General features: G+C 37.8%; 2 protein-coding genes across 2 annotated transcripts in view; one reads left to right on the top strand and one right to left on the bottom strand.

The window, feature by feature from the left end:
* The window catches only part of LOC132698994 (E3 ubiquitin-protein ligase Ubr3), a 26538-nt gene extending 3623 nt beyond the window's left edge, over nucleotides 1-22915 (top strand). Inside the window, exons 2-26 of the mRNA XM_060665368.1 lie at nucleotides 4281-4494; nucleotides 4552-4813; nucleotides 7187-7408; nucleotides 7467-7740; nucleotides 7799-7978; nucleotides 8489-8715; nucleotides 9614-9772; nucleotides 10610-10791; nucleotides 10854-10993; nucleotides 11547-11853; nucleotides 12043-12283; nucleotides 12346-12529; nucleotides 13831-14279; nucleotides 14959-15300; nucleotides 16029-16180; nucleotides 16811-17015; nucleotides 17319-17464; nucleotides 17519-17684; nucleotides 17745-17982; nucleotides 18564-18779; nucleotides 18840-19087; nucleotides 20121-20326; nucleotides 20938-21085; nucleotides 21146-21417; nucleotides 22596-22915. Of these exons, the coding sequence (XP_060521351.1) occupies nucleotides 4281-4494; nucleotides 4552-4813; nucleotides 7187-7408; nucleotides 7467-7740; nucleotides 7799-7978; nucleotides 8489-8715; nucleotides 9614-9772; nucleotides 10610-10791; nucleotides 10854-10993; nucleotides 11547-11853; nucleotides 12043-12283; nucleotides 12346-12529; nucleotides 13831-14279; nucleotides 14959-15300; nucleotides 16029-16180; nucleotides 16811-17015; nucleotides 17319-17464; nucleotides 17519-17684; nucleotides 17745-17982; nucleotides 18564-18779; nucleotides 18840-19087; nucleotides 20121-20326; nucleotides 20938-21085; nucleotides 21146-21417; nucleotides 22596-22713 (5498 nt within the window). The 3' untranslated portion in view covers nucleotides 22714-22915. The remainder of the gene's footprint in view (nucleotides 1-4280; nucleotides 4495-4551; nucleotides 4814-7186; nucleotides 7409-7466; nucleotides 7741-7798; nucleotides 7979-8488; nucleotides 8716-9613; nucleotides 9773-10609; nucleotides 10792-10853; nucleotides 10994-11546; nucleotides 11854-12042; nucleotides 12284-12345; nucleotides 12530-13830; nucleotides 14280-14958; nucleotides 15301-16028; nucleotides 16181-16810; nucleotides 17016-17318; nucleotides 17465-17518; nucleotides 17685-17744; nucleotides 17983-18563; nucleotides 18780-18839; nucleotides 19088-20120; nucleotides 20327-20937; nucleotides 21086-21145; nucleotides 21418-22595) is intronic.
* Nucleotides 22774-26620, bottom strand: part of LOC132700114 (uncharacterized) — a 26464-nt gene continuing 22617 nt past the window's right edge. The window contains exons 16-19 of the mRNA XM_060667235.1: nucleotides 26225-26466; nucleotides 25266-25389; nucleotides 24858-25214; nucleotides 22774-24639 (exon numbers count right to left, since the gene is read on the bottom strand). Of these exons, the coding sequence (XP_060523218.1) occupies nucleotides 24878-25214; nucleotides 25266-25389; nucleotides 26225-26466 (703 nt within the window). The 3' untranslated portion in view covers nucleotides 22774-24639; nucleotides 24858-24877. The remainder of the gene's footprint in view (nucleotides 24640-24857; nucleotides 25215-25265; nucleotides 25390-26224; nucleotides 26467-26620) is intronic.

The following is a 26620-nucleotide window of genomic DNA, read 5'->3' as shown; positions in this document are numbered from 1 at the left end:
ATTGGATTTAATGAAACTTTCTTCTTGGTTTTATTTTTATTTTGAGGTTATTAGATTACTAGGGTGAGCGTTTTGCTTCTGAATAGAATGATTAAAATTTTGGTAAAAAAAACCAAGGAGCACTTCGCTATTCTTATTACTGAGTTGGCCGCCGGTGCTTTCCAAATTATAATATGTAACTAAAAAAAAAAAGAAAATTGATTGACAATTTGGTTTTCAAAAAAATATTTCTTTTGAATATATTTTCGAGTTCGCCCAGCATTGCCGTCAATACAAGATAGTATAAATCTTTTTGTTTATTTTAAGATCCCAAATGTCGTTACCCTCGTGGTTACTTTGAACTCCGACGACAAAGAGCTAATGACACTTTCGTGGGACATTTTGATTGGTAAAAATATCGATCCTACTCCAAACAAACAAAACTGCGAGAAAGTGGATAACTAGCGCCCTTTACAAGCAATCTAAAAGCAACGTTCACCTTGACACCCAAAAACCCCTTCTTCCGAACTTTTACGTAGTTTTCTGCAAAACTGATCAAATTATTATAAAATAAATAATAAATTGAAAGTGGAATTTTAACACCCCGTATATCGCGGACCGCCCTGTGTAACAAAGAGGCAACTTTCTTTTCCAAAAAAATAATAATGAAATTGAAAAAAAAAAAAAAACGTAAAAAATTCGTCAATTCGTCAATTTCTAAAAATGCACACCTTTTAATGTTCTTTTTTCTAATAGCAAAGAAGCCGGAAAAAAATGAACAAATTGTTACCGCAAACTACTTATTACTATTGGTAACGATACATACGACTTTTAATCGCACTAAAGATGGCCATACACTACGCTCGCTCGTAACAACCGTGGCAACCATACTAACGGTTCTACTAACGTAGAAACCAAAGTTCGTGGAAAAAATGCCGATACATCGATTTCCACCCATGAGCAGAGCTTTCAATTTAAAAAATATATAACTTCGATATCCTGTGTATAGATAAATAGGTATGTAATACTAAGTCGACTAATCGAACCCTATTACGCGTTAAAGTCGATTTTTCTGAAATGTAAAATGAAGAACTGGACCAGTGACGTCATCGAAATCTTCACCGACAATAATTCCACTGGGGAAAGACGATATCCCGAATGGACTTCCTGTCCGAAATTCGCCTTCATTCGGGCCTGTTTACGCCGCCGGTCGCCGACCTCCGAATATTTTCGCTGGTCGATGCCGCTTCCCGACATATTTCGCGCAGATAATAACAATCCCAATATACGAGACTCCGTTTTATTTTTGTGGAGCTTCGTAAGGCATAAAAATGGTAAAATCTCGGAACCCAGGGCCAGTCAATGAATCTGTATAACAAGTGTTTGACTGCATTATTAAAACCTCAAATAAAAATGTTAAAAAAAAAATTGCCCGATCTCGATTACAACAATTTTTATAAACAATTTACTGAAAAATGAAAGGCGCAAGGGGAAAAAATGTTTACAGTAAAGATCTTAATTTTATATGTAATAAATTATGTTTGCAGAGTAATTTATTAGATTTTCGCAAAAAAAATGATTTACAAAAGAAAATTTAACCTTAACTATATCGATTATTGTCGTCGTCGATTTCGTTGATGTAGATTGTAGGTAAATGATTAGTACAGCTATCACCATTGCATTCTAAGCAAGCTGCAGTGCAGTTTGTTGAATGTTGCAGAAGCTTCATGAATTATTGCTTCTTTGTATCATCCGCAAAAGCCTTACATATTTCATTATTTTTTTGGAGCCAAATTTTCTATGAAGAGTAACAGCTAAAGCCACTTGCAGTGGTGATATAAATGAACGAGGCCTTACTGCAGATTATATCGCATGAGCTATTGAGGCGCATTTCGTTTGATAATGATTTATAAACTCTGGTTTACCTCTTTTGTCATTTAAAATTATTTCTGATAAAAAAAATGATAGAAATTTTGGTATTGTCTCATGAACGTGGTTAAACATTTTATCACTAGCCGGATACATTTTATTATAAACCTCCGTCCGAATGTGTCGTCGTAAAATTTCACCAGCAGCCTTCAAAATACAATATTCTTCTTCTTCATCATCTTTTGACCTCTGACTGTACCAGTTATCGGACAATATTTCATATTGTGGTTTTTTAAAACATATGATTGTATTAGATCCAAATTTACTGGAGAATACAATAGTATCCTCATAATGGTTCATTAACCTCATTTTTATCGTTTTATCATCAGGAATATGATCAATTGTCACAGTACTTTTTAATTCTGCTAGTGAAAACTGGCAGTCATCATTTTCTTCAATATATTTGAAAATCTGCTCCATTGCTGCATCTACTTGTATTGTGACCGGATGAATTTTTTTACCCCTCTGGGTCTGTTTTACGGTAGTTTTCAAACGCATATAACAATCCGCGTGATACTTAGGTAGCCTGAGCTAAGTATCGGCTGAGATCTAACACACCTACAATTCTTGTATGGATATTGCGACAATATTCGCTTTTCTCTTCGCTTATCAAATTTAAAATAGTTTGCTTGAACTCAGAAGTAGTTACGTAGCTGATTTACTGTCTTACCGTTTTGGACTTTACATTACATTAAGGAAAAGCTGCAAATGAAGATACCGAGATTTAGCACTTTTTACGATTGTTTTTCTTAGACTTGGACAGACACGAAAAAAAAAAATCAAAAAGTGAAATGGCGAAATTAAAAAAATACGAATGTAGCGCTGGAGGCCCAAAATACGCGCACCTTGGTACAAAAATTTTGGAGATATAATTTAAATCATAACTATCTGATTGCGGTTGTGAAAATAAAAATTATGCCCATTTCAGTTTGTCTTAGTTGAAGTAAAAAAAGTAATTTGAATAAAAAAAAACGGCGGATTCCTATTTTTAAATTAGATGCTAATTCTTAGAAGGGACGGCTGCGACCCCAAGGGTCGATAAAAATTATTAAAAAATGCCTTTAACTTTCCGAACATATATATCGAATTCCTTTGTCCCAATAGCTAATACTCTCCAAGAGTTATTTTAGATGTTTATTTTATTATAAACTAGTTTGATCGATTGAAATGAAGTTGTTTGTTTCAAAGCAATAAATACGTTTTTTCATTCCTGGTTTATGAATTTATTTGGACGGTAAATTAAGTCGTTTCATAATTTATCGGGGCAGCGCGCAAGTTTTATGTTTATTTTTCCATACAGCCAATTTCATTAATTATGTTTTTGCGATAATGGAACTAGTTAAGCCTAGGCCAGTTATTTATGATTGTAGGAAGTAAAAGTTTTGCAAACGTGTTTTTTTTTTAACCAAAGCTACGATTTAAAAAATCTTTTTACTTTCACCACTCCTTTCGGGGAGCGCTCATCTTTCGACGTTTCGAGAACAGTCGCGCAGGTCCTTTCGGTCTCCCGTACCAACGCGGGCCGGTTTTTTTGGCAAGGTCAACGCACCGAAGGCTAAGGTTGGGACGATAACGAAAGCGACGCGGGCAACGAGGAAACAACGCTCCGGCTCGCCGCAATACAAATATGCGCGAGCTAAAGCGGATCACCCGCGTAAGGTTTTGCCGCAAATTATCTTATAATCCTTAAACATAACCGAACTAACCTGCACTTTGCGCCTGTTCTTTGGAACCGGCGATCCTCGGCACGGTCGACCCCGGTTCGCGTGAAGATTTAACCGGTTCCAGAAGTATTTCGAATACTATGCAACTTGGAAACCCATAAACGGCGGCACCATGTCGTATTCTGGAAAACTGTTTCCAGCCGGGAGGACAAGATGGCGCACATCGATAAAAGAAATCCCTGTAGTATTAAATTTTAATTTCAATTAAATTTAAACATAATTTTGAATATTCGCCAAACAGGAGCGAAGAATTCTACAAACGACGATCGACGGGAGTTAAATCCGGTGTACCGATCCCGCGTTCTTCGTAACACACAAAGTAAAAGCGCTTTATTCTCCGGTCTCCTCGTAAAATTGCACAGACAACCGCCATTGCTATCAATCGGAGCATGTCAACTTAGGGGCCATCTGGCGTCGCGTCGTAAAATTAATATCAGGCACATATTCCAACGGATGCATGTTAGATTCCGCAACGACGCATTCAACCTTACCCAAGATCTGTGGTTGTGTCAACTAGCAATTTTAGTATCTATGACCGCGTATGATATATAATCAAATGTCCCCCCCCCCCCCGCTTTGTGTATTTGGAATGAATCCCGAATACCGCAAGCGTTTTATAAATTTTCCAAAAAACCAACTCGTTTTCAGTTCGAGCATACGACAACGCCACCACGTGCGGCCTGGTATGGACTCCGAATTTTGTGGCGTATCGGTGCCGCACGTGCGGCATATCCCCGTGCATGTCTCTATGCACGGAGTGTTTCAAAAAGGGCAACCACCAAAGGCACGACTTCAACATGTTCCTGTCGCAGGCAGGCGGCGCCTGCGATTGCGGTGACACCTCCGTCATGAAGGAAACGGGGTAACTTGCAGTCGTTCTCAAAGAATTTCGATGGTTAATCACGCGTGTGGCCCATAGATTTTGCGACCGGCACGGACCCAACAAGGTGTCGAGCAAGGGCAGCGCGCCCACCGACCTCATGTGCGTCGCGGAAGCGATGATGCCCAGGATAATCTTGAGGTTGCTGCAGCATCTGAGGGAGAACAGCAGGCACAGTTCGCCGGACGGTTACAAGGAGGCTATTCAGTTCGCGGACGCCTTCATCACCATGCTGTTGGATTTCAACAACATGGGGGGCCTCATGAGGCGAGTGATGACCTCGGCGCTCACGAATCCTAATGTAAGTTTTTTAATTTGATAGCAATGACTGTATATTTACAATATGTGCAAAGTCTTTCTTATTTGTATCTACTCTCATTACTGGCCGATGACGTCATTTTTTGCCCGAAATCCAATAGCCGCTGACGTAATTATACGTCATTTTTTATTTAAAATCCAGTAGCCGCTGACGTAGTAGTACGTTTTTTGACAGAATAACTTTGTGCCATCAAACAGTCGATTTATTTTAAGTGTTTTTTTATCATTTTTTAAATAAATGTAGATTAATTTATTATTCAACTTGCTTTATAATGCAAGAAGACGATTTTGAATGGAATATTATTTGCAATGCGACTAATAAGTTTTATGCTGATATATTATTATCTGGGGATGAGAATGATATAGGTGAGAGCGATGATTCAGACATTGTAATCAATACTAAAAGAAAGGTTTTACCTATTGTAAGTGATTCAGAGAGCAGCGATTCCGATGGTACAGATTTTAAAAACGAAAACAATACAACTACACACTGGTCCGTGGATGATAGTGAAATAAATATAAATGCATTTTTCGGAAATGATCGTGTTAAAGTGTTTCCAAAAAATCCTGAAAATATACAAGATACAGTGGACTTGTGGGTTTAGAAGCAAAAGTTTCAGAAGGCCCATTAAAAAGAACTTCTCGTGAAGATCCAGCAAGTAGGCTTTCAGGAAATATAAAAACACATAGGTTTGGAAAAAAAAAGTTCGGGAAAATTTTTTTTCCACAAAAACGGTGCAAAGGTTGCAAAATTCACGGCATAAGGAGAGAAACTTGCTTTATGTGCGGATATTGTGAAATTCCTCTATTTGTTGGAAAATGTTTTAAGGACTACCACATTAAAAAAAAAAAAAATTAGAAATGTAATTTTCAAATTTTGTACTTTTTTGTCCTAATAATTGTTTGAATTGTTTGTTTTATTTAGTTACTATAGTTTTATATGAATAAACGGATATTATTATTTTGTTTATAGCATTACTCTTGTTTAACCCTTAAAGAATCAATGGTATTAATTTAAACATAATAGCTTTGTATCGCGGCGGATAATGCAGGTATTCTTCGAAATTCAAACAGGGCCCGGTTCTGCGGCAGCTCGATTAAGAATTTTTAGCGGGAGTTATAAGTACTTTTATTATGTAGGTGATTGAAGCACTTACTTTTTCGAAAACTACTTACTGAGTTAAAAAAAGATAAAAAAAATTACAATTTTTCTTATTTTAAAAGTAATAAGAATTGTTAAAAGAATAAAATGCATTTTTCTCTAAAAAAAAATTTTCTTTGTAGATAAAATGTTATTTTATCTTTTCCTTTGTTTCACAAATGTTGCCTTTGGATACTCATTTTACGAAAATTGGAAGTTGTAACTTTTTTCACCTCATATGCAATTTTATACTTTTTTTACAATTTGACGCGATTATTTTTTGTTTAATGTAATCTTTCTGGCAGCGATGTGCGGAACTAACGTTGCTAAATAAAATTTGTAACTTTCAATTTTAATTTAAAAAAAGGAATTATTACTTTTTTTATTTTTTTAACCAAAAATAGAAGTTTTATTTTTTTATTGTGATTATTTGTTTTTTTGGTTTGGTTCTATTTTAAAAAACTTCATATGAATATATGTCCTAAACGTCTTAACTTTTTAACAGACAATTTTGTTAAAAATTATTAATAGCGGGTAGTGTTTTTTTATTGAAATGAGAATAATGGCATTACTGTAAAAGTAAAAAGAATAGTCTCTTTTTTTTCTGAAAATTGAAAACTAAAAACTAGATATTTTTAATTAGATAGATATCTAATTTTTCCTAAAAAAAAGTTCAGTGGCGATCTAATTAACCAAAATATTATTTATTCAGTTAATCACTGATTTCCTTTAAAAAAATAACGAGATTTGCATTCATTTATGAGCAGATTCGATCTCTTAATTTTTTTTTTTTTAGTCCATCGCGCATCATTTAAAAATAAAAACTAATTTCCGTCGTCCGCCGTCATATTGACTATATTGTTATGACCATGCGGAGAAGAGGTTTTTTATAATTTTTTTAAAGCGAAAACCCTACACCGGATTGAAAAAAATCAAGAAATCAAATTTCTGTCTGCCAAAATAAACATGTGAAATTCCGTGCTGGTGCATTAAAAAAAATCTCGGTACACTAAATACATAGTCCATGTGTGCCAAACTTCATTAAAATATTTAAAGAGGTATTACAGATATTTAAAAAAATATATTTTATTTTTGAAAACTTTACCATACCGTTTGTAAGTTTTCTTTTTAAAATCACTTTCTTCCCCTCACCTAAACCTTTCGCAATTGATTCCTTCACCACGCACGGGTGCAGTAAAGCGATTTCTTCCTTAGAAATACAAAAACCTGAACGAGGTGCCGGAGGATCAGAGCTCCGAGTACACGCAGTACCTCGTAAAGTCGCGGCAGATCTACGAGGAGGCGTTAAAATCGCTTCCGAACCCGGAACCGTGCGACGAGCTCAAGGACTGCCTGTCGCTGCAACGGAACCTGGTGCACAGGACCTTCCTCGAGGAGTTGGTTTTTTGGACGGTCAAGTTCGAGTTTCCGCAGAAGGTGGGGGAGTGGCGGCGAAAAGGGTTCCGCGAACGATAACCCACCCCGTCGTTTTCAGGTCGTCTGTCTCTTGCTCAACATGTTACCCGATCCCGACTACAAGGAGGCTCTCACCCGCGCTTTCGTGCTCCACTACAGCCGCATCAGCATCATGCTGGAAAATTCCGCAGATCCGGACACGCTGAGCAATCGGGTGGTGCACGTGAGCGTGCAGTTGTTCAGCAACGAGAGCCTCGCGCTCAGGATGACGGAACAACTGAACCTGCTCCACGTCATGGTCATCAGTTTGAAGTCCATGATGAGCAAAATCCTCATACGCAACACTTTGCACTGTAAAAATTGCCCCCGTTTGTCGATTTTGCGGACGTTTTTTGAGTTTTCGTATCGTAGATCCGGACGCGAACTGTCATTTCGTCGTGGACTGCGCCAAGTCGGTGATGAAGGACCACTGCTACTGGCCTCTGGTGTCGGACTTGAACAACGTGTTGTCTCACCATCCGGTCGCGCTCAAGTTCATGTCGGACGACACGTTGTTGGAGATGTGGTTCGGTTTCCTCGCCATGTTTCAAGGTATTTATAAAATTCTATCGCAATAGTCATTATTAATAGCGGTTGGCCGGTCGAAATGCGAAAATAGTAATAATAAAACAAAATAAATCAATAATTTTTTAAGATACTAACAATAACAACAATAAATACGAACCTCTCGTTCAAAAATAGGCACTATCTCCCTTTCGTATTGCTTACATTCCCATTTAAAGCTTTATTCCTTAATATAACAGGCGGCGTTGTTGATTATATTGTTTCAAACTCTTATAGGAGGACTCGTTATTTTGACGATAGTTGGTAAAATTTATAAATAGTTCTTACTAATCAAATTTAGTATGTTTGTTATCTTTACAACAATATTTTTAGTTAAATTTGTAACATTGTGATCTGCGAAGAGTTGAATTTGATGCCTTTGCGTAATCTTCCCGATTATATATATATATATATATATATATATATATATATATATATATATATATATATATATATATATATATATATATATATATATATAATGTTTCGATGTTTAAGGGATGAACGTGAACCAAAGGGAGCTGAACCAGCACATCGAGTTCGAGCCGAACACTTACTACGCCGCTTTCAGTGCGGAGTTGGAGGCGAGCGCGTATCCGATGTGGGCCCTCGTCGCTCACCTGACCGACGAGGGTACCGCCCATTTGACTAGGCGCGTGCTGTCCGCCTGCCTCCGCGAATGGTACGACTGGCTGGACGCGACCAATTACAAGGGTCCCATCGTCGTAAGTACTTATTTGCCTAAACTATTCATTTTGTCTGCAACTGTCAAACAAAAGTCAATATTAATGAAAAATAAGCCAGAATTCGTGACTTAAGACTGCATTTCCGAAAACAAGTCACAATTTACGATTTAGGTTAAAATTTCTGAATAATAAGTCAGAATTTTAGAAAAAAAGTCAGAATTTGTGACTTTCGTCTGCGTTTCTGAAAAATATGTCAACATTTGTAATTTAAGCCAGAATTTGTGACACCGTAAATAACTGCGTATTTATTGAGCTTTTGGATCATATCTTACATTAATTATATCTAAAACAAAAAATATATAGATTTATTTATTTAATTAACACATTTTTAGTTTTTTTTCTAATTAATTTAACGCTTTGTACATTCATTAATTCAGCTTGAAGAGCGACTTAAGTCAGCATTTCTGAAAAACAAGGCAAAATTTGCGATTTACGTCAGAATTTCTTCAAAATAAGCCAAAATTTCTGATTTAATTCAAAAGTTCTGCATAATAAGTTAAAGTTTCTGAAAATAAGAATAGGTTTCTAAAAAACAAGTCCGAATTTCTGAAAAGACAACTTCTGAAAAACTAGTCATAATTTCTGAATAAATTTTAAAGTTTTGAAAAATAAGTTAGAATTTCGGAGAAACAATTCCCCATTTATAACAACCTAAGTCAAAAATTCTTGAAAACAGGAGGGAATTGGTAATTTAACTTGGAATTTCTGACTTAACTCAGAATTTATGAGAAACAAGCCAAAACTTCTGAAAAACAAATCGGAATTTCTGGAAAACAAATCGGAATTTCTGAAAAGCACGTAAAAATTATTTAAGTCAAAATTTCTGAAAATAAAGTTATATTTTCGGACTTACCATGCAATTGTCTGGTTTTTGTAGGAAGACGGCATGCAAGTGTCTTTCCACTTACCTCTGCACCGTTACCTCGCGGTTTTCCTTTGCCAGGGCGTCGCGAAGCAAGGTCTCCGGGTCGAAGAAATTTTACCCTCGTCCGACGCTATGTTGACTTTGTTAATTATGCACCCTCTGAGAGTACAGGTAACAAATCTTTCATATTTTTTTTTCTTGCTAATAGTTTTTCATTTGGAATATCGATTTATAAAATACGAGTGGCGTAATATGAAAAGAAATACGCGTTTTTTAAATATTTATAATATAATAATCACTTTATTTGGCACTTGACTAGCCAAATGTACGTGTTTTCTTTTTTTTTAAACGCCACAAACTATAACAAAGAATAACGGCTTATAAGAAAACTTATAAGGTATACAGGGTCGTTCAATTTATAACAGGTTCTAAGGCAGATAAAAATAAGTAAAAAAGTTCATGTTTTAAAATGCCTTCTTTTGAAAAATTTTTGAAATTCGGAAAGAAGCGAGCGCTTATTTATAATTATAATTTAATTAATAAAATTAATTTTTATCATTTGTTAATGGTTCGTTTTTTTGTCGAAAAATCCGAGGGACCATTTTACTTTGAGATCGATTTGGGTATCTGAATTTACTAATTAAACTACTAAAATAAAATAAAAGTAAAAAATGGGAATTTGGAGTGTGATTTAAATGGAATCGCTCTTCCAATTTTGTAAGAAACTCGAAAAAATCTAGATAATGGTCAGCGTGTTCACATCAAAAAGTTTGGACTATGACGTTAATATAAACCGTGAAATTTTTAAAAAAATCGATAACAATGCAAACTTTTTTTTTGGCCAATTTTGGTCAGTTTTGGCAAAAAGTGGGAAACTTAATAATAAATATCCAGAAATTAGTCGTTGTTATTAGTCTAAAGCTTCAGGAACTTCAACATGTCTATCAAAAATACTACTTAGTACTTAGTAGTAGTTACCGTTTGGATCAGCTCAGTAAATGGTTATAGGTGGCGTTTTACGAAATCCTCAACGGTCTGTGGGTACGGAACGGCCTTCAAATCAAAGGCCAAGCGATGACTTACATCCAGTGCAATTTTTGTAATTCCATGGTCGACGCGGACCTGTACCTACTTCAGATCTGTTGCACCCGAATCAATACCGACCGCTTCATAAATATGATCATCGATCAGTGAGTGTGAAACCATTTTGCTGGTTACGGCACCCTCCCATACGTCTCGATAATATTTCCAGGTTCCACGTCAAGGAATTTATGAGTCTCGTACCGTTCCGGAATCACCAGAACCCGTTCTTCGAGGGCGAGCACGACAGCCCGATGCTGGAGAGTTGTCTGACGTTTCTCGCCACTTTGGTCAGCGTGAGAACCAATTTGGGTAACTATTTCTTATCTACTTGAAGTTTGAAAATAAAACGTTTTAGAAGGATAAAAGGCTGACCAGTTTCTTTAGAACGTCGTCGACCCTATGGTTTTGGTATGGCACCTCGTATAAATACACATTTTTTTGTACAATTTCTGAGCCACAAGTAGCAATTTCTGAAAAAAAGTTTGAATCTGAGAAATATTTAGAACAGTTTCTTACAAATTATGACTTAAGTCGGAAGTTTTGTTTTTTTTTGTTTTTTTTTCTTCAAAATTGTTTTCAGACTCTCTGACTTGTTTTTTAGAAATCCTCTCAACCTTTTTAAAAAACAAGGCACTTCCGAAGCTACCTCATATGAAATTTTTCATTTTTGCTGAAGAAAATATATTTTTTTAACAATTAGGTTTATATGTACAGACTGGAAACTTTTTAAGTTAAAAATACATATTTTTTGAGATGAACGTACATAATTTTGAGAAGACTTCAACAAAGAACGGGTAAATAAGAATTTAGAAAGGAAATTCTTGTTTTTCCATCGGTCTCCAGGGCGTGTAAATTTTTGCAGGGTTGCCCGACACGGTCCTTAACAGATTGGAAATGGTGACGTTGCTCTGCATGGGCGACAAAACGCACTCGCAATTGATGGAACAGATGCCCGAGAGGTGCGGCACTCAGAGTCGCGACTTCGAGGCCCTTTTGGCCGAATGCGCCGATTATAGGGCCCCCGCGTTGGAGGCCAGCGGCAACATGCAGCAGGGCATGTACGTGCCCAAAACCAGCGTCTGGGAGAACCATTACGATCCCATTCACGTGCTGCTAAGGGCCGTCCACCGGAGGGACTTTCAAAATTCCATCGACAGATACACGGAATAGTAAGAACGATTTTGTAAATTATTATCCGGCGTTATTGAGGAAATTTTTATGGCATTGGAAAAATTGGAAAAATTTTCACTCATTTGAGGTGCCTATAGCCCTGTGAAAACACCTGTCGCCAACCTGCAGTAAAACAATGATTATAAACTACTTAAAAATGCGGTTTGCTGCATCTCGCGACATTTCAGCTGTCGTCAATCGAACAAACTGAAACCCGGAGTGAACCCGTGGCCCCCGTTCCGGACTCCGGCCAAAGTCGGTTCGGGATACAACGATCCGCGGCACATACTCACTTGGAAAGTGTTCCATTCTGTCGCTTTCGTGGTACTTTACAAGGCGGTCAAGGGTCTGGTGTCCGAACACGTCATGGCCCTGATAATTTTCCTGCTGGAGCAGGCGGTCAATGTTACCACCGAATCCGACGAGACCGTGAGTCCTCCAACGCCCGGTATAAACGATTCTTCATAGTTATATTCATTTTTTCCACGCAGTACTCGAGGTTGTGTTCGACGACCCCCCGACACTCCAAGCTCCACCAGATTGTCGATCTGGACCTGTCCAATTGGTTCGAGACCGGTTACGTGTTCGATAATTTCAGGACCGTCATTCCGAAAGTTATTTTCCCGACCACTGTGCCCGATATAGCACCCATACCCATATTTTGCGGTTCGGAGAGTAAGTTTTATTTGTTGGTGTCCTAGAGTGAATAAAATCCGGGATTTGGTGATTATGATCGATGAAAAAGCGTTGTTTTCCGAGCACATTAGGGCTACGGAAATTTTGTCATTTTATGATTTGCCTATCCCCCCTCATATCAGTTTTACATCTTGATCGAATAAGTACATTGTTGAAAATACTTTCTCAAAAATGAAATGTTGCAATAAAAATTGATATTCAAAGACCAGACGAGAATACAATTTTTTAACGATTATTATTTCACAATTTACATTATATCTTGAAAACTGTATATCTCATTGCACCCGACATATGGGGACGTATAGCAGAAAAAGTACGTGGACGTATAGCAGAAATTAATAACGTTAAGTATAATGGAGTAGTTCAAATGTACCGGGCTGCCTGAGCCCGAGTGACGTAATGCATATTTTTTTGCCTATATTTTATTTATTAACGACTACCAATGTCGCTTCGTTTTCGAAATGAGGGGCGTTGAAAAAAATAAAATTTGGTGCATTTTCTTTTTATTATTAATTAGTAGTTATTCCAGTGATATTAAGTTGGTACATTTGTTTTTTTTTTGTGGCGATTTTAAATTTTTCAATTAGTTCACTGGCGGAGGTCCGGGTAACGAAATAATACGGGCATTGAATATTTTTGTCTTGATGTATATTTTTTAAATTAGGTAAGTAAAAATGTTTTTTTTTTTCGTATTTTGATTTCCTTTCGAGAAAGAAAACAAAGCACGTCCCTAATTGGCAACAAATTTCAATCGTCTTTTTCTATCAATATCATAAATAACCGTATCGAAAAATCCAGATGTCCTTAATTAGATTAAAAATTTTTTGTCCAGTGGCGTTCCAGGTAATTTTTTTGACACAACTTTTACTTTCTGGATTTTGAAGATTGTGCATTTTCGGGCCCACAATGAAAACATTTTTTATTTTTTTAATGTGGAATCTCTTTTTTTCCCGGATATTCTAGAATCTGGAATGCAAGGTTATTAAAAAATCAAGATAAAAAAAAGTTGCATTTTTAGTTGGCTTATTTGAATAAATGGCGCAGTGTACAGATTTTCTTTAATTATATAACATAGGGTTATTAAAGATATTAATATAAAAATTTAGATACAAAAAAAGTTGCATTTTTAGTTGCCTAATTTGAAAAAATATTAAAATTCCTAAGGAAGTCAGTGGCGCACATGTTTTGTTTACAATAGTTTGACCCGATGTAACCTCTTTTTTTTTTCGGGCACCCTATGAAGGGATTTTCTTTAATGTCTTCTATTTTCGCGCGACAAGGCGGGGAAGACGACACGAATTCGTCCGATTCGGACGACGTAGTCATGTCTTCGGGCACCCCGGACGAAGCCCTGATGATAGACAGTCCGCGGGAAGAGTGCGACCAGATGACGGACGCCATCGTGGTATATAGGGACGACTCGTCCTCGGGGGAGTCGGGTCCGCCCCGTTTGGCATTGCCCGCGCCTCCCGACCCGGCGGAACCCATGGAAGTCGACGACCGGCGGGTGGCCCTGCCCTCGGACAGGACCCTGGCGAGACGCACTCCCGAAAGATTTCCTCCTCCTCCTGTCGGTCAGTTGCCTGCGTTGACGGCCGGTCCCTCGGGTGGCCCCTTGGTCCATTGCCCGCCCAGAGTGGTTTCGGTCAGGAAGGCGGTAGCGTCGACATCCCAGGCCGGCGCCCGGAAGAAATTCGGCGGTTACAAATCCAAAAGGGTTCACCGTAACGTAAGTATACCACTCGGACCCATCGTTTCTTGTCATTCAATCTCCTTTTTTTTTCTCAAAGTTGCCGATAAAACTTTCTCTCACTTCCGAAATAGCACCAGAAAAAAAATTAACCACCTCGGTATCTCCATGGTTTCCAATACTTTCTCGATAGACATCTTTATTTTGGACACACTGTATACTTTATTAAAGATTCGTTTTTTTTTATTTTTGCATTCAGAATTGCAATTCTCGATTAAAATTGAAGAATATAAAAAAAGGTGAATTTTCTTCAACTTAAACAAAAAAATCTTGACGATAATATGGTTAAAAGAAAATGGTTAGGAGGATATCTAAATTAAAATTTTAGTCACCCCAGAAATTAGAAAAATGGCTTTGGTTTGTCAAATCATGCTTTAAAACTAATTTTTTTCGGACACCTACATACCTCTCCGATTCGTGTTCTAAAGCATGAGATATATATCGAAGTCTATGTCAGACAATACGAGTAGTTCAAATGTACCAACTTGTCCGGCTCAAGTTATCCGAACATTTTTGCCTTCGCTTTCATTAATAATTCTCCATCTCGTTAGGGATAAGCTCGAATCGCTCGGAGGTCGGTTGCCTACTCAAAATTGCAAGAATCGGCCTACGAACGGCATAATAATAGTTGTCATTTTCGGTTTTTCCTCATGTTTAGGAGTACGGCGAGGACCAGCCGTCAGTCGAAGTGAACGAGAGCATCATATCGTTGTTGCTAAAACTGCACTCGCAGCTGTCCAACATGCCGGACAGTTTCGACCCGGACGACGACGAAATCGACTATTTCGTGTCCGGGGAGGACAAAGTTCCATGCGGGGACGGTCCCTTTTATATCGGGAAATTGTTGAAAAAAATCGCGGGGTCGGACCAGGAATGTTACAGACACGTGCAACAGACTAGGAGACGGTTGTGGCCCTCGCAGGAAGAGAACGACAACGCGAAAAAATTGAAGGAGAATCGAGAGAGGGAGGAGAGGCGACGCAGGGCGAAAGAAAGACAGGTGAGGACAGCTATTTTTATCCAATGCATTTTTTTTTCTCGTTACGTATTTATTGCTTTAGATTTTATTTTTCTACTTTGAAAATGGGACATGATGAAAAAAAAATGTTTGTCATTGTCTTTTTTTTTTTAAATAGAAAATATGTAGAAACTCTTTAAAATACTTTGGATCTATTTATTTTTGTGTCATATACGAAATCACCCCCTTAGTTTTTCCCATTTCTTTTGAAACACCAAGTTAATATGATAAAATTCCAGTAAGAGCGAATATTTTTAATTTACTATCTGCCCGAAAAATATCTTATTTATTATTATTAGTAAAAACAACCAATGTTCTTTCTATTTTGTTTATTTGTTGTTGTCAGGTTTACCTTTCCCTTACCCAAATATAATTAATATACATCTTATTAATAATTATTACGAAACCGAACTCAAAAAAGACTTTGGGAATCAAAATTTCCTTCCATAAAAGTGTGCCTGGGCAACATTACATGCCTTGATCGCTAAAAATTACGTTTCTTTTTCGAAAAGAATAGAATTACGTCTGGGAATGATCCATGTTCCCGAATTGATGTTTGTAATTTGAAAATATCTGGTGCATTTTCTGAATCAAATCCCATGAAAAGACAATCTTCCTCCTAATCTGAGCCTCGAATGGAGAAAAGGAAAGGCTATTTACGGGTTACCAGGAGTTTTAGAAAAGACCATCGTAAACGATTCTGTTTTTAGGAAAAATTGATGGCCGAGTTTGCGAAAAAGCAGAACGATTTTTGGAAACGGGAAAAGGAAAGGATGGAGACCGACGAACAGTCGGAAAATATGGAACACGAGAGTGTGCCCGTCAGTAAGCAGGAGTACGACTGCGTGATATGTAATATAAGGTTAGTAGTATTGATTTAATTACATATTACATCCTAAGAAATTCTACTCGTACTTTTATTTGTGTTTCCATAATGATTGTGATCCTAACTACCCCATATAATTTTTAAAAAACGTAGTGTTTCTCATATTGGATGTGAATCGTTATCGTTAGCTTTTGGAGTTTTCAATTTTTAAAGAAATATAGTGAAGGATATTTTTCAAGATTTTGCCAAATTTTGTGTCTCTAAAAGTGTCAACAGGAAAAAAGGGAGTGTGACAATGGGAAACGGTTCATTATTTTGCAACTGTTTAATATTGTTAGCGGTAACACAACATTTTGGTAATCTCTTTTTAATTAGTGACCTTTGCACCATGACGATAAGCCTGGATTTGACCGTATAATGGGATACATATGCAGTGTTTCAAATATACAGTATTGCCCAGCCAGAGCGACGCGATACCTGCATACAACATATACAACATATTTTGTCTTTTAATATATATAGATTGAGAAGTATTGGTTCCAGTACTGTGCCCTGTGGAATCCCGACGTGTGTAACTTTCAAATTATTTATTTTTATTTTCCTAGCCCCGTTTTGGCAGATAGTTATGTTAGTTAAAATAAAGATTGCGCTGCGTGCTTTTTCCAGTTCACCCAGCACCGAAGATAAGCCCATGGGTCTGGTGGTTCTCATCCAGGCGACCAGCGTGATCGGTCACCGGAGGAGGTACGGCCAATCGGAACGGTGGGTTTTGCCCACTTGCGACGAAGAGCGAGAGCAACTGCAGAGGGACGAGACCCTTTCGGCCGAGTTTAACAGGAGGGTTGAAGAGTTCGACAGGCATTTTGATCCGGTGAGCCTGAATTACGCCTCTTTGTTTTGCGAGTTTTTGGAAGTGGAATGTAACCCTTAAAAGTATGAAATGTATGAAAATGAAAATGTAAAAATCGTTAGTCTATCACTCTATTACTAATTTTATTGTTATCGTTTTGTCAATTTTTATGTGCTCGTTATTTTTGACTACCCGATGATCTAGAAAAATTACTATTACATAAAGATGGGATGTTTTATGCCGCACCTCCTTTGCTCAACTTCTTTCGAGTTCTAGAATAAAGGCTGCGTTTTTTTTTTTTTGAAGTTTCTGAAAATATTTCAGCAATCGTGGTTTTTGTCCGTTAATACGGGCTGGGACGGCGGCGTCCACGTGCAAACCTGCGGCCACCATTTACATTTGGACTGTTTAAATTCCTACTTGACTTCGCTGAGATCTCAACAGAGACAGCAGACGTTATCTCCCGAAACGTGAGAGTCGTCGATGTTTGGAAATTTTCGCGAGATGATGTTTTCTCGTTGCAGGGGCGAATATTTATGTCCGTTGTGTAGACAACTGGCGAACTCGGTCCTGCCTTTGTCCCCCCAATATGGAGACAAGTCTCAAATGGTGAGGGCGCGTCCCAACGAGGGCATGTCCCAATTGCTAGAGGAGATCAGCGATTTTCTCAGGGACAACGATCAGAAACCCGTAAGTGTTTCAATGGGTGGTGTTTGGGGTGAGACGCAATTCCCCTACGTGTTTGCGCAGAGCTCGTCGAATATGGCGGAGGCGATCGGCAAAGTGATGGAGGATATGTCGAACAGTATCCAACTGAAGCCGCTGTTCAAGCCGAAAAACGAAAAACCGATACCGCAGAGTTTGTTCCTGTTCGTCACGTCGATAGCGAGGACGAATCTGGAGGTGGAACTGGTGCAGAGGGGCGGATCTTTGGTCATACCGTCCGGCGATTTGCCGAACCCGTTGCTGCCCAAAAGGGATTGCATAGGTACCGTTTCTTTGTTTACAATTTCGGAAATAGTGGCGACAATCATAAGAGATGATAACCGTACACGTATAAAAATAATTATGTGAATATAAAATATTTTATAAACACACTTTAGTTCAGTCCTGAAGGAATTTAAAGTTTTACGGAAACAATCTGCTTGATATTTATTTACTTCTCTCTCTTTCTTTTTCTCTCCCACCCTTCTGTTCCTTTCCCCAAATCTCCTTCTCACTCTTCTCTTTGATTCTCTGTGTTCCACCCTTATCCTCTTTCTTCCATCTCCCCCTCTCTTCGCTATATCAACTCCTTTCTCCCATTCCCTCTTTCCCATCCTTATCTCCCCTTCAATCTACTCTATCTCTCTCCTTTTCCCCTCCTCACTCCATTCTGTCATTCTTTCTCCATCCTCCTCCCCACCCACTCTTTCTTCGTCATGCATCGCCTGCCCCCTTATCCCTTCAAATAGTGTGTCCACTTCCTTATGACTTTAACAAAGTTTTGTCAGTATCATTGTCTACATATCTTATAATATTCATTACATAGCACATCTCACTCGTACTTCTAAACTTATTGTAATGCAGTTCCTCTGCTGCACGTTTTGGCGGTGCACGCGCGCGTGGCCCGAAGCATGGCGATGTGGCCCGCGTGGACGACGTTCCAGAGGTTGTGCGGAATGCCCGACAAAACGCCCGTAACCGCCGTCGCACCCGTAGAAAACGAAGTGCCGGTCCTCTTGAAGGACCCAGTCGCCCTCCTCTTGCAGTTCGTCCTGCTGCTCCCCCTACACTTGGATCAAAGTAAACCGCGGAAAGGTGGGATCGGGGAACGTCCTGACCGACTGAGCGCTTGGTTTTCAGCTTACTTCACGGCCACCGTGCAGATGGTGTACAATCTGCTGTATTATCAGGTGGCGGCTCAGGTGTCTTGCGGGTTGACGGCGGCGGAACGCGCCTCCTCTGCCTCCAGGTCGACGGCGGACGGAGTCCGGGACCTGTGCGAAGCCCTGGGACTGGTCGACGATTGTCTGGGAGACACCGACCTCTACATGGACGACGAGGCCGAAGCGAACGGCGGCCGATTGAACGTCGTCGCCCTGGAACAGCAGGTAACGTCCACTTGTTTGTCCAAATATTAATATTCGTCATATTTTCAAGATTTTATCGTTGATTTGGTGCCATTGCAACCATTATATCGCAGTTAAGGATTTTATTGTTACGTATCTACGTTCCTTGAGACCTCGTCAGCGTTGAAAAACCGACATTTAATTTTTTGGCAGTTCTCTGTTCTATCCTGTCTGTTCTCTAGCGATCTAAGTCCTCCCAATTTAATTCTCTGAAGAACGAGTTGTCGACCGTTGCTAAAAATGGAAGGGATCATGAATTTGATCGTTTTTCTGTCAAAATGGAAGATGATAATAATAGTGCCTTATTTTCAATATGTATTCACCCAATTACAAAAGAAACTTTAAAAAAGCAAAATAACAATAAGATCATTTCTTAAAAAATAATATAAAGTTCCGAAATATTTACCTGCAAATTGCGTGTAAAAGGGAGGGGTGCACCTTTGAGGTGACGTAATAACAATAATCCAAAACAAATATTTTTTCCACTTTGTTAAAATCCGCATTTGATTTTTTCATTTTCTATCAATTTTATGGCGTTAATATTCGAAAAAAAAATTGAATGTTTCAGTGCAAAAACAGTATTTTATTTTTATATCTGTTCTCTGTTTTCTGACGTCTGTTCTCCGTTATTGATAGCATTCGAACGCTTATGCGAATTTGAAAATAAAATCGACGTTTTTACAATATCGTAATGACAGATTTTAAACAAAGGTAATATAGGGTAATTCAATTGCTATCCTTGAATATCATTATAATAAGATGAAATTTGCACAATATGTCATTATTAACATTCAATTTCCAAATATATTTGAAACAGAAAACAATTTTCAATTTTGCATGCTAAGTTTTGATATTAACGTTTAATTGTAATCAACTTTTATTAATAACATTATGCTCAATTTTAGAATTTTTCGTCCTACCCTATACGCTAACCGATTTTTGATAATATTGCCATTTTAGTTGTGCAGAGGACTAAACGCTTGCGCCCGTATTAAAGAAAAAAATGACGTTTCAGGTGCAGAGGTTATGTTTGCCGTTCCTAAGGATAGCGTCGTTGCTCAAATACCACGTCTACCAACACGCGCTGCCCGAGATCAGGACGGCTCAGAGCGAATTCGTCAGTCTCGTCTACTACCTGGAACTGGTCACCGAGTCCATGGACTGGGACCGTTTCAACGCTTCGGTCGCGTTGAATTGGCCCAGCGACACCGACATGTTCAGGTAACTTCAAAAAAGACGATACAAATTCTCATTATTATTAAACAGCACCACTTATCTTCAAAATTCACCTTAACTACATCCAAAATTCCGCTTTTCATTTCCATTTTTGTCTAACCTCTATTGTCGCGCGAAACTGAATTAGAAATAAGTTTCTTTCAGCAGTACTGTGTGTTAATTCAAATCAAAAAATAGAAAACTGTTAACCCGAAAATATATTTGCTAAAAAATATATTTAAAAAAAAAGAAATCCGCAATTTTTTTAGTCATATGAAGAACTGGGAATCGAAAACTGTTGCTACTACTATTACTCCAATTTATACTACGCGGGAATCTGAGTTGAATTGTTTTTTTTTTTTTTTTTTTTTTCATTTTAAAGGATGTAAATTGTAAAAATAAACGTTTCCAACTTTTGCAAGGGTGATCAAATATTACTGAGTTTTGCGTGAATCCTGCATAAAATACATACATTAAGTATCCACAAACTGCAAAAACTTTTTCTCTTGGTTTTACGTAAATGAAATACCAAACCTTATCCCCCATTTTCCCACTTTTAACCGTTCCATAAAACGTGGGCTTTCTGTGGTTTCGTCGTTTTTACGCGTCCTCCTCAGGGCTTCCCCGCAATCGTGGTGTTACGAGTTCGCCTCGTTCGTGCAGAAGAGCCAGATAGCGGCCCGGTCTTTTCTCGTCGACCATCACGTGCTGTGGCATCCGCCGCGGCTCCTGGCCCTGCCCAGAGAATACGAAAAAATATTTACCGTAAGCGTGAGTGTCAGAAATCGGGGGGGCGTGTCTACGTGAACTTTCGATGATTCTCAGTATTACCACGAGAGGCCGTGCCGACAATGTCACTCGGTCGCGCAGGAGACCAGCATCTGTCTGCTGTGCGGCACCATCGTCTGCCTGAAGCAGAGCTGCTGCAAGCAGCAAAACGTGTGCGAGGCGGTCGCGCACGCGCAAGAATGCGGAGCGGGAACGGGAGTCTTTCTCGTCGTCACCTCCACTTACATAATCGTCATCAGGGGTCATCGGGCCTGTCTGTGGGGCTCACTGTTTCTGGACGATTTCGAGGAAGAAGACAGAGACTTGAAGTGAGTAAATCACGTTGTTCGCTGAGTAAATATTTATCTTATTTAAGAAACGGGCAACACATTAACAATAAACGTTAAAGGTAGCAGCAAAGTGCGAGGGCGAACTGTAGGGGAGTGTTGGTATACAGTGTGAATTCCAGAGAATTTATAAGTAATTAAAGCATTAATTTGATTAATGATAGTGCAATTGCGTTGCTCGATAAGAAAATATTTATTTTCTTACTAATTATTTCATAATTGATTTAAAAAACCTTTATCAAAAGTTGAACACACTAATAATAAACCTTATACGTAGCGAGCAGAGTGGGGAATGACTCATAGGGGAATAAGTGGTTAAAGGGATTACAGTTTAGACATGATTAGCAATTTTTGGTGTTCATACATACTATATTTAGTTATGGAATTTCCTATTACAAGATGGAACAAAATATTACAATATTATGCTAAGTAAATATTCATTTATTTATTTTATTACTAAATAATAATAATAAAAAGAGTTATGCAAAATATTGTTTTTGTCTTTTCCGGAAAATGTCTTAATTTCCCTAACTTTATCAAGAGACAAAAAAAATGTATAAAAGAACTAATAATGCCAATTCCCTGTAGATGGCGCTGTGATTGCAAAGAAAGGCGATATATCGTATTTATCAAAATAATATACGGATCTTTTTATTACGAGTTACAATATTTCAATTTCAACCCACATACCCAAGTTAATTTTTTTTTATAATATTTAACTAAAGTTGGAAAGAAAAAGTAAAAATGAAAGTAAACTGAAAAAAATTGTAATTCCTATATATCATATAAAGACACACTTTTTGAATGACCCAAGCTTTATCAAGATGGGTATACCGCGGGGAACCGCTCCGAACCCCTTTATTATTTAATTTTTATGTAAATATTTGGACGTTTAGTTAGTTATTTTGTGGCGATTCTTAATTATTATTAGGAATCTATAACTAAACTTTAAAAATATTTTTGACCTTGCTTCGTTTTATTAGGGATTATTTTTTTTTAAATGGTCGATAATATCTTAAATATCTGTTGTCCGATTTTGTTGAAATTTGGTGAGGTTGCTGAAATTACGAAGTGCAGTGGCGTCCCGAGAGAAGGGACATCCTGTCGAATGCTTAAAAAAAACATGTGCGCCTCGGAACAATTTTAGTGTTTATTTCCAGACGTGGCAAGCCTCTGTACCTGAGCAAAGACAGGTACCAGCTCCTAGAGCAGCAGTGGTTGGCCCACAGGTTCGATCACACGAAAAAGACGTGGGTGCAGCATCGCAACGCCCTATGATACCCGAACGGGACACGTAACAAACAAATTCTATATTTATAAAGTTTCGATGGACGTTTTTGTTTTGTTTTTGACTGTGATAAGAAGAGACCGCCTCCAATTCGGAACCGCCGCCGTGGTCATCTTCTTTCGACTTTGTGTACATAATAAATGTGTTATATATATAGACAAACGTCGCGGCCGTCGCTAAGCGTATATGCCATTGAAAGAGGGTTTATTTTTTTTGCGGTAAAGTTTGCTACCCTTTTTAAGTCGCACCAGAGGTACTATTGTATATTTTGCGAACTATTTAAGCGCCCGACAGTATTTAACCCATCGTGATCAGGAAAAAATTGTGTTGGCAACTTTTTTTTATATGATGCGACGCGCCCGGAAAACAGCATAGCTTAACTACTTCCTTCTTAAAGTCTTTTTTTTATTGGTTATAATCACAATGGTGCCGACGAAATTGAGGTTGGGGGAAAATTTCCTGGCTGATTTTTTATTATGGTCGCTTTAAATTAGAACTATAAAACATTTTTTGCTTATATTTCCGTCAGGGTTTGAAAAAACGGTTTGAAAAAATACATGGTGTACGGAAATAACTTTCGAACAATTTAATTTTTTAATTTTTCGCATGAATGGTATAAAATATCTTTTTTTTTTAATGTGTGCCGCTGATTTTTTTACCGATTTTAATGTTGTTTCAAATTAAGCAACTAAAAGCACACCTTTTTCGTTTACTGACCTTTTTTTCGTACCTTTCTTTGTTTTCAAGAAAACAAAAACTAATTTATTGCATTTGGTTTCTATATATCTTTTTTTAAAATGGGCAATAAAAAAATATCTTGAATAACCCACTAAAGATTTTGTTGAAATTTGATGGGGTTGCTTGTCGTGACAAGGGGCTCGTTTAGGATTGATTAAATTTAAATTACGAAACGCATCGAATGCTTTTGTCGAAAAAAAGCGCGTCTCTGACTTTTTTTACCAATGTTTATATTATTTCAAATTAAGCAACCAAAAGTACAACTTTTTCATCTCTTGATTTTTTTTGTATTTTGCTTCGTTTTCCAAAAACAATTTTTAGAGATAGATAAGTTAATATTTTGTCAATCACATTTATTAACGATTAATAATATAATACATATATATTAATATAGTAATTAATTAATAAAAACCAGAACGTATAGAAATTGTTGCCTGATTTGGAATATAAAAAAAAATCCAATTATTGGGACGTTATTTCCGGACGCCCTGTATATCAGCCCAAATCCGCAGAACGCTTCCGGTCTTGATGAACGCTTTTTTTGCTATTTTTTCCGAAAAATAATTTTGACACAGAATCAATTCGTTAGATTTCAATTGGTCCTACACTACGGGGTGAAAATGAAAAGTACAATGATCTAACCGACGAGAACGTTACGATTTTGAGATTTTCATTGTGTTAGGTTTGTCGGGCCGCTCAAAATATTGCGAAAAATAAGGTTTTTATTCTCTGAAAATGAAATTATCCATTGTAAGGTCGATTAAGAGAAAAAAAAAACGGCTAAGCTCCATATACCTATACTTACAAATGGCGCAATTTTTAATCTCGTATTATTTTACGCTCGCGTTTTTTCGGGCTTTCCTAGCGAGAAGGCGTAGTTTTCAGCTTACCTCATTAAAATTTCGTCGTTTTACACTCGATCGTATTTAAAAGTAACAGTAATGGCGTTTAATATATCGACGACTAGTGCGATTCCGTCATGTACATTCGTAATATCGTTAGTTCCCCCTAAAGTCGGCGTTTGTAGTATATTTATTAAAAATCAAAAGTAATTTAATAGTGTAAGTACGTTTATTTCATTACTTAAAAAAATGGTTACAAATATAAATTGGAGATTCCACCTCAGGATAGCGTTTTGTACTTTGTCCTTTGCCCCGCAACAGCTTCTTTCCAGCAGGCTGAAACAAGTTCCATTTGGCGGTACTCGTACCGAAAAAATAAATAAAAATTGTTATATGAACAATCTTTGGTTACAGTGATTTTTATGTTCGTATTGTTTTTGATAATGATTCAACTCGCATTTATAAAAAATAAAATGCTTTCTTTACAGTTTCTTTTAAAATTGAAAGAGCTTCATTAGTTTTACCATCAACCATCAACCTTTGACATTTTTTACCTTTTCTTCGGTGGGAAATTTTAATTAACCGGGGGTACCACGCTCGGTACTTCGTCCCTGGTACCGACGTCCCGAAAACTGGTCAGGATGCGGTCCGAATAATCGTACGTCAAGATTTTCGGGGCCACGAAGCCCCCGTATCCCTTGTACCCTTTGTAAAAGATGCCGGCACCGCTCAACGGTACCGCAGGGACGCCGAACACCGGCTGAATATCGAAAAAGGGCACCGTCGTTTGGGCGGCGTCTTTCGAGAAATCCGTGTGCGTAAATTCGACGTAAAGGTCTCGACCGCTTCTGTCCGGGGACGGGTTCGAGGTCAGGGTCGGCACGTCGACGTTTTCGAGGTCCACCCGCGTCCTGAACTTGAAAAACATTAAAATATGAATGGGCTCGTCGCCTTCGAATCACCTTCCGTCGGAACTGGAGTCGTATATAAAATAGTCGTTGCCCAAAAGGGACCCGTTGTTGAAATCGAAAGGGCTGACGTTGATTTGGAAACGTAGCTTGCCGTTCAGTCGTTCGAATCGGACGCCTTGAAGCGCAAAGTAAAAAATGTTAACATGCCATTTTTTCGTCTGTTGTATTTTTCACTCGACCTTGTGATTGTGCATTTGGTATAAAGAAAAATAACATGGTCGTTTTCGAAATTCTAATGTTAATTTTAATGGGTGCAAAATGATATTTCAGTTAATCCCTGAAGAAGTCGACAGGACGATTGGCGAAACGTCGTCATCAGGAGGAATCCACAAACTTTTTGTAAGACTAGAAAAGTGTGTTTTACATAATGAAAATGAATAATGAAAATAATTATATTTACGTGAATGACTCCAACAGATAGAGAAAACGCTAATATTGTGTTATTTCAAAGAGATATTTTGATTTCCACATCAAAAATTAAGCTGGAAAAGAAACAACTGAAAGTATCATATCAAAATTAAACTGTATTCGTGATTAATCGGTTGAGAGATAGACCATTCCATCTAAGAAAATCCTCCCTATTTCTAAATATTTATCGGTGTTCTTAAATCAGCAAGGAATCACTGAAGCATACTCAGACATGACCAACGCAGAAGTGCTCATCAGAATGACCAAAGAGTTCGAGGTGTTAAAGGAACTAAAAAGAACATGGTTCAATGTCAAAAATGGTGTTGCTGGTACCCAAATATTTACTTCAATTTCGATAATTGAACTGAGGTGGCTTTTACTTGATGAAAATCCATTTATCAAAATAAATAAGAACTAAAAGTTCAGATTTTCACAAAATTATATATTATATATCATAATATAAAATTTTGTGAAAATCTGAACTTTTAGTTCTTATTTATTTCAATTTCGATGTTTAAGACTTTTTGTAGTTTTTTTTTTACCGGTTACGACGTGGTCGGAGTTGCGAACTTTCACTTCGTCCAGAGCCAAAGATCGGTCTTCGTGGGTCAAAGTGGCAAAGTCGATTCCGCTCAGTACGCCTCTATCGGTTAGTTTGTATTCGTCCACGGGAACCCATCGCACCGTCTCGTTATCGATGTACCCGTAAGGCAAAAGTTTCCCTTCTTGTATTTGCAAATGGAGTATCCTATTGCGTTTTACAATTCTCAGTCCTGTTACCACTCTGAAAAAAAAAAAAAAGATCCATTATAATAATTTTCTAAAGATTAGCTGGGCCGAAGCTCTCGATTTCAAAAAAGGATTAGACAAGGCTTCGGACCAAAAACTTAAGAACACGCACAAAGGTAAAACTGTAAAGAGTGGTTGACCTATCTGAA

The sequence above is a fragment of the Cylas formicarius genome, unplaced genomic scaffold (assembly GCF_029955315.1).
Source record: "Cylas formicarius isolate icCylForm1 unplaced genomic scaffold, icCylForm1.1 PGA_scaffold_3__17_contigs__length_32017465, whole genome shotgun sequence".
NCBI classification, from domain to species: Eukaryota; Metazoa; Arthropoda; class Insecta; order Coleoptera; family Brentidae; genus Cylas; species Cylas formicarius.
The sequence above is the reverse complement of the archived record's forward strand: the minus strand, read 5'-3'. Positions and strand labels throughout refer to the sequence as shown.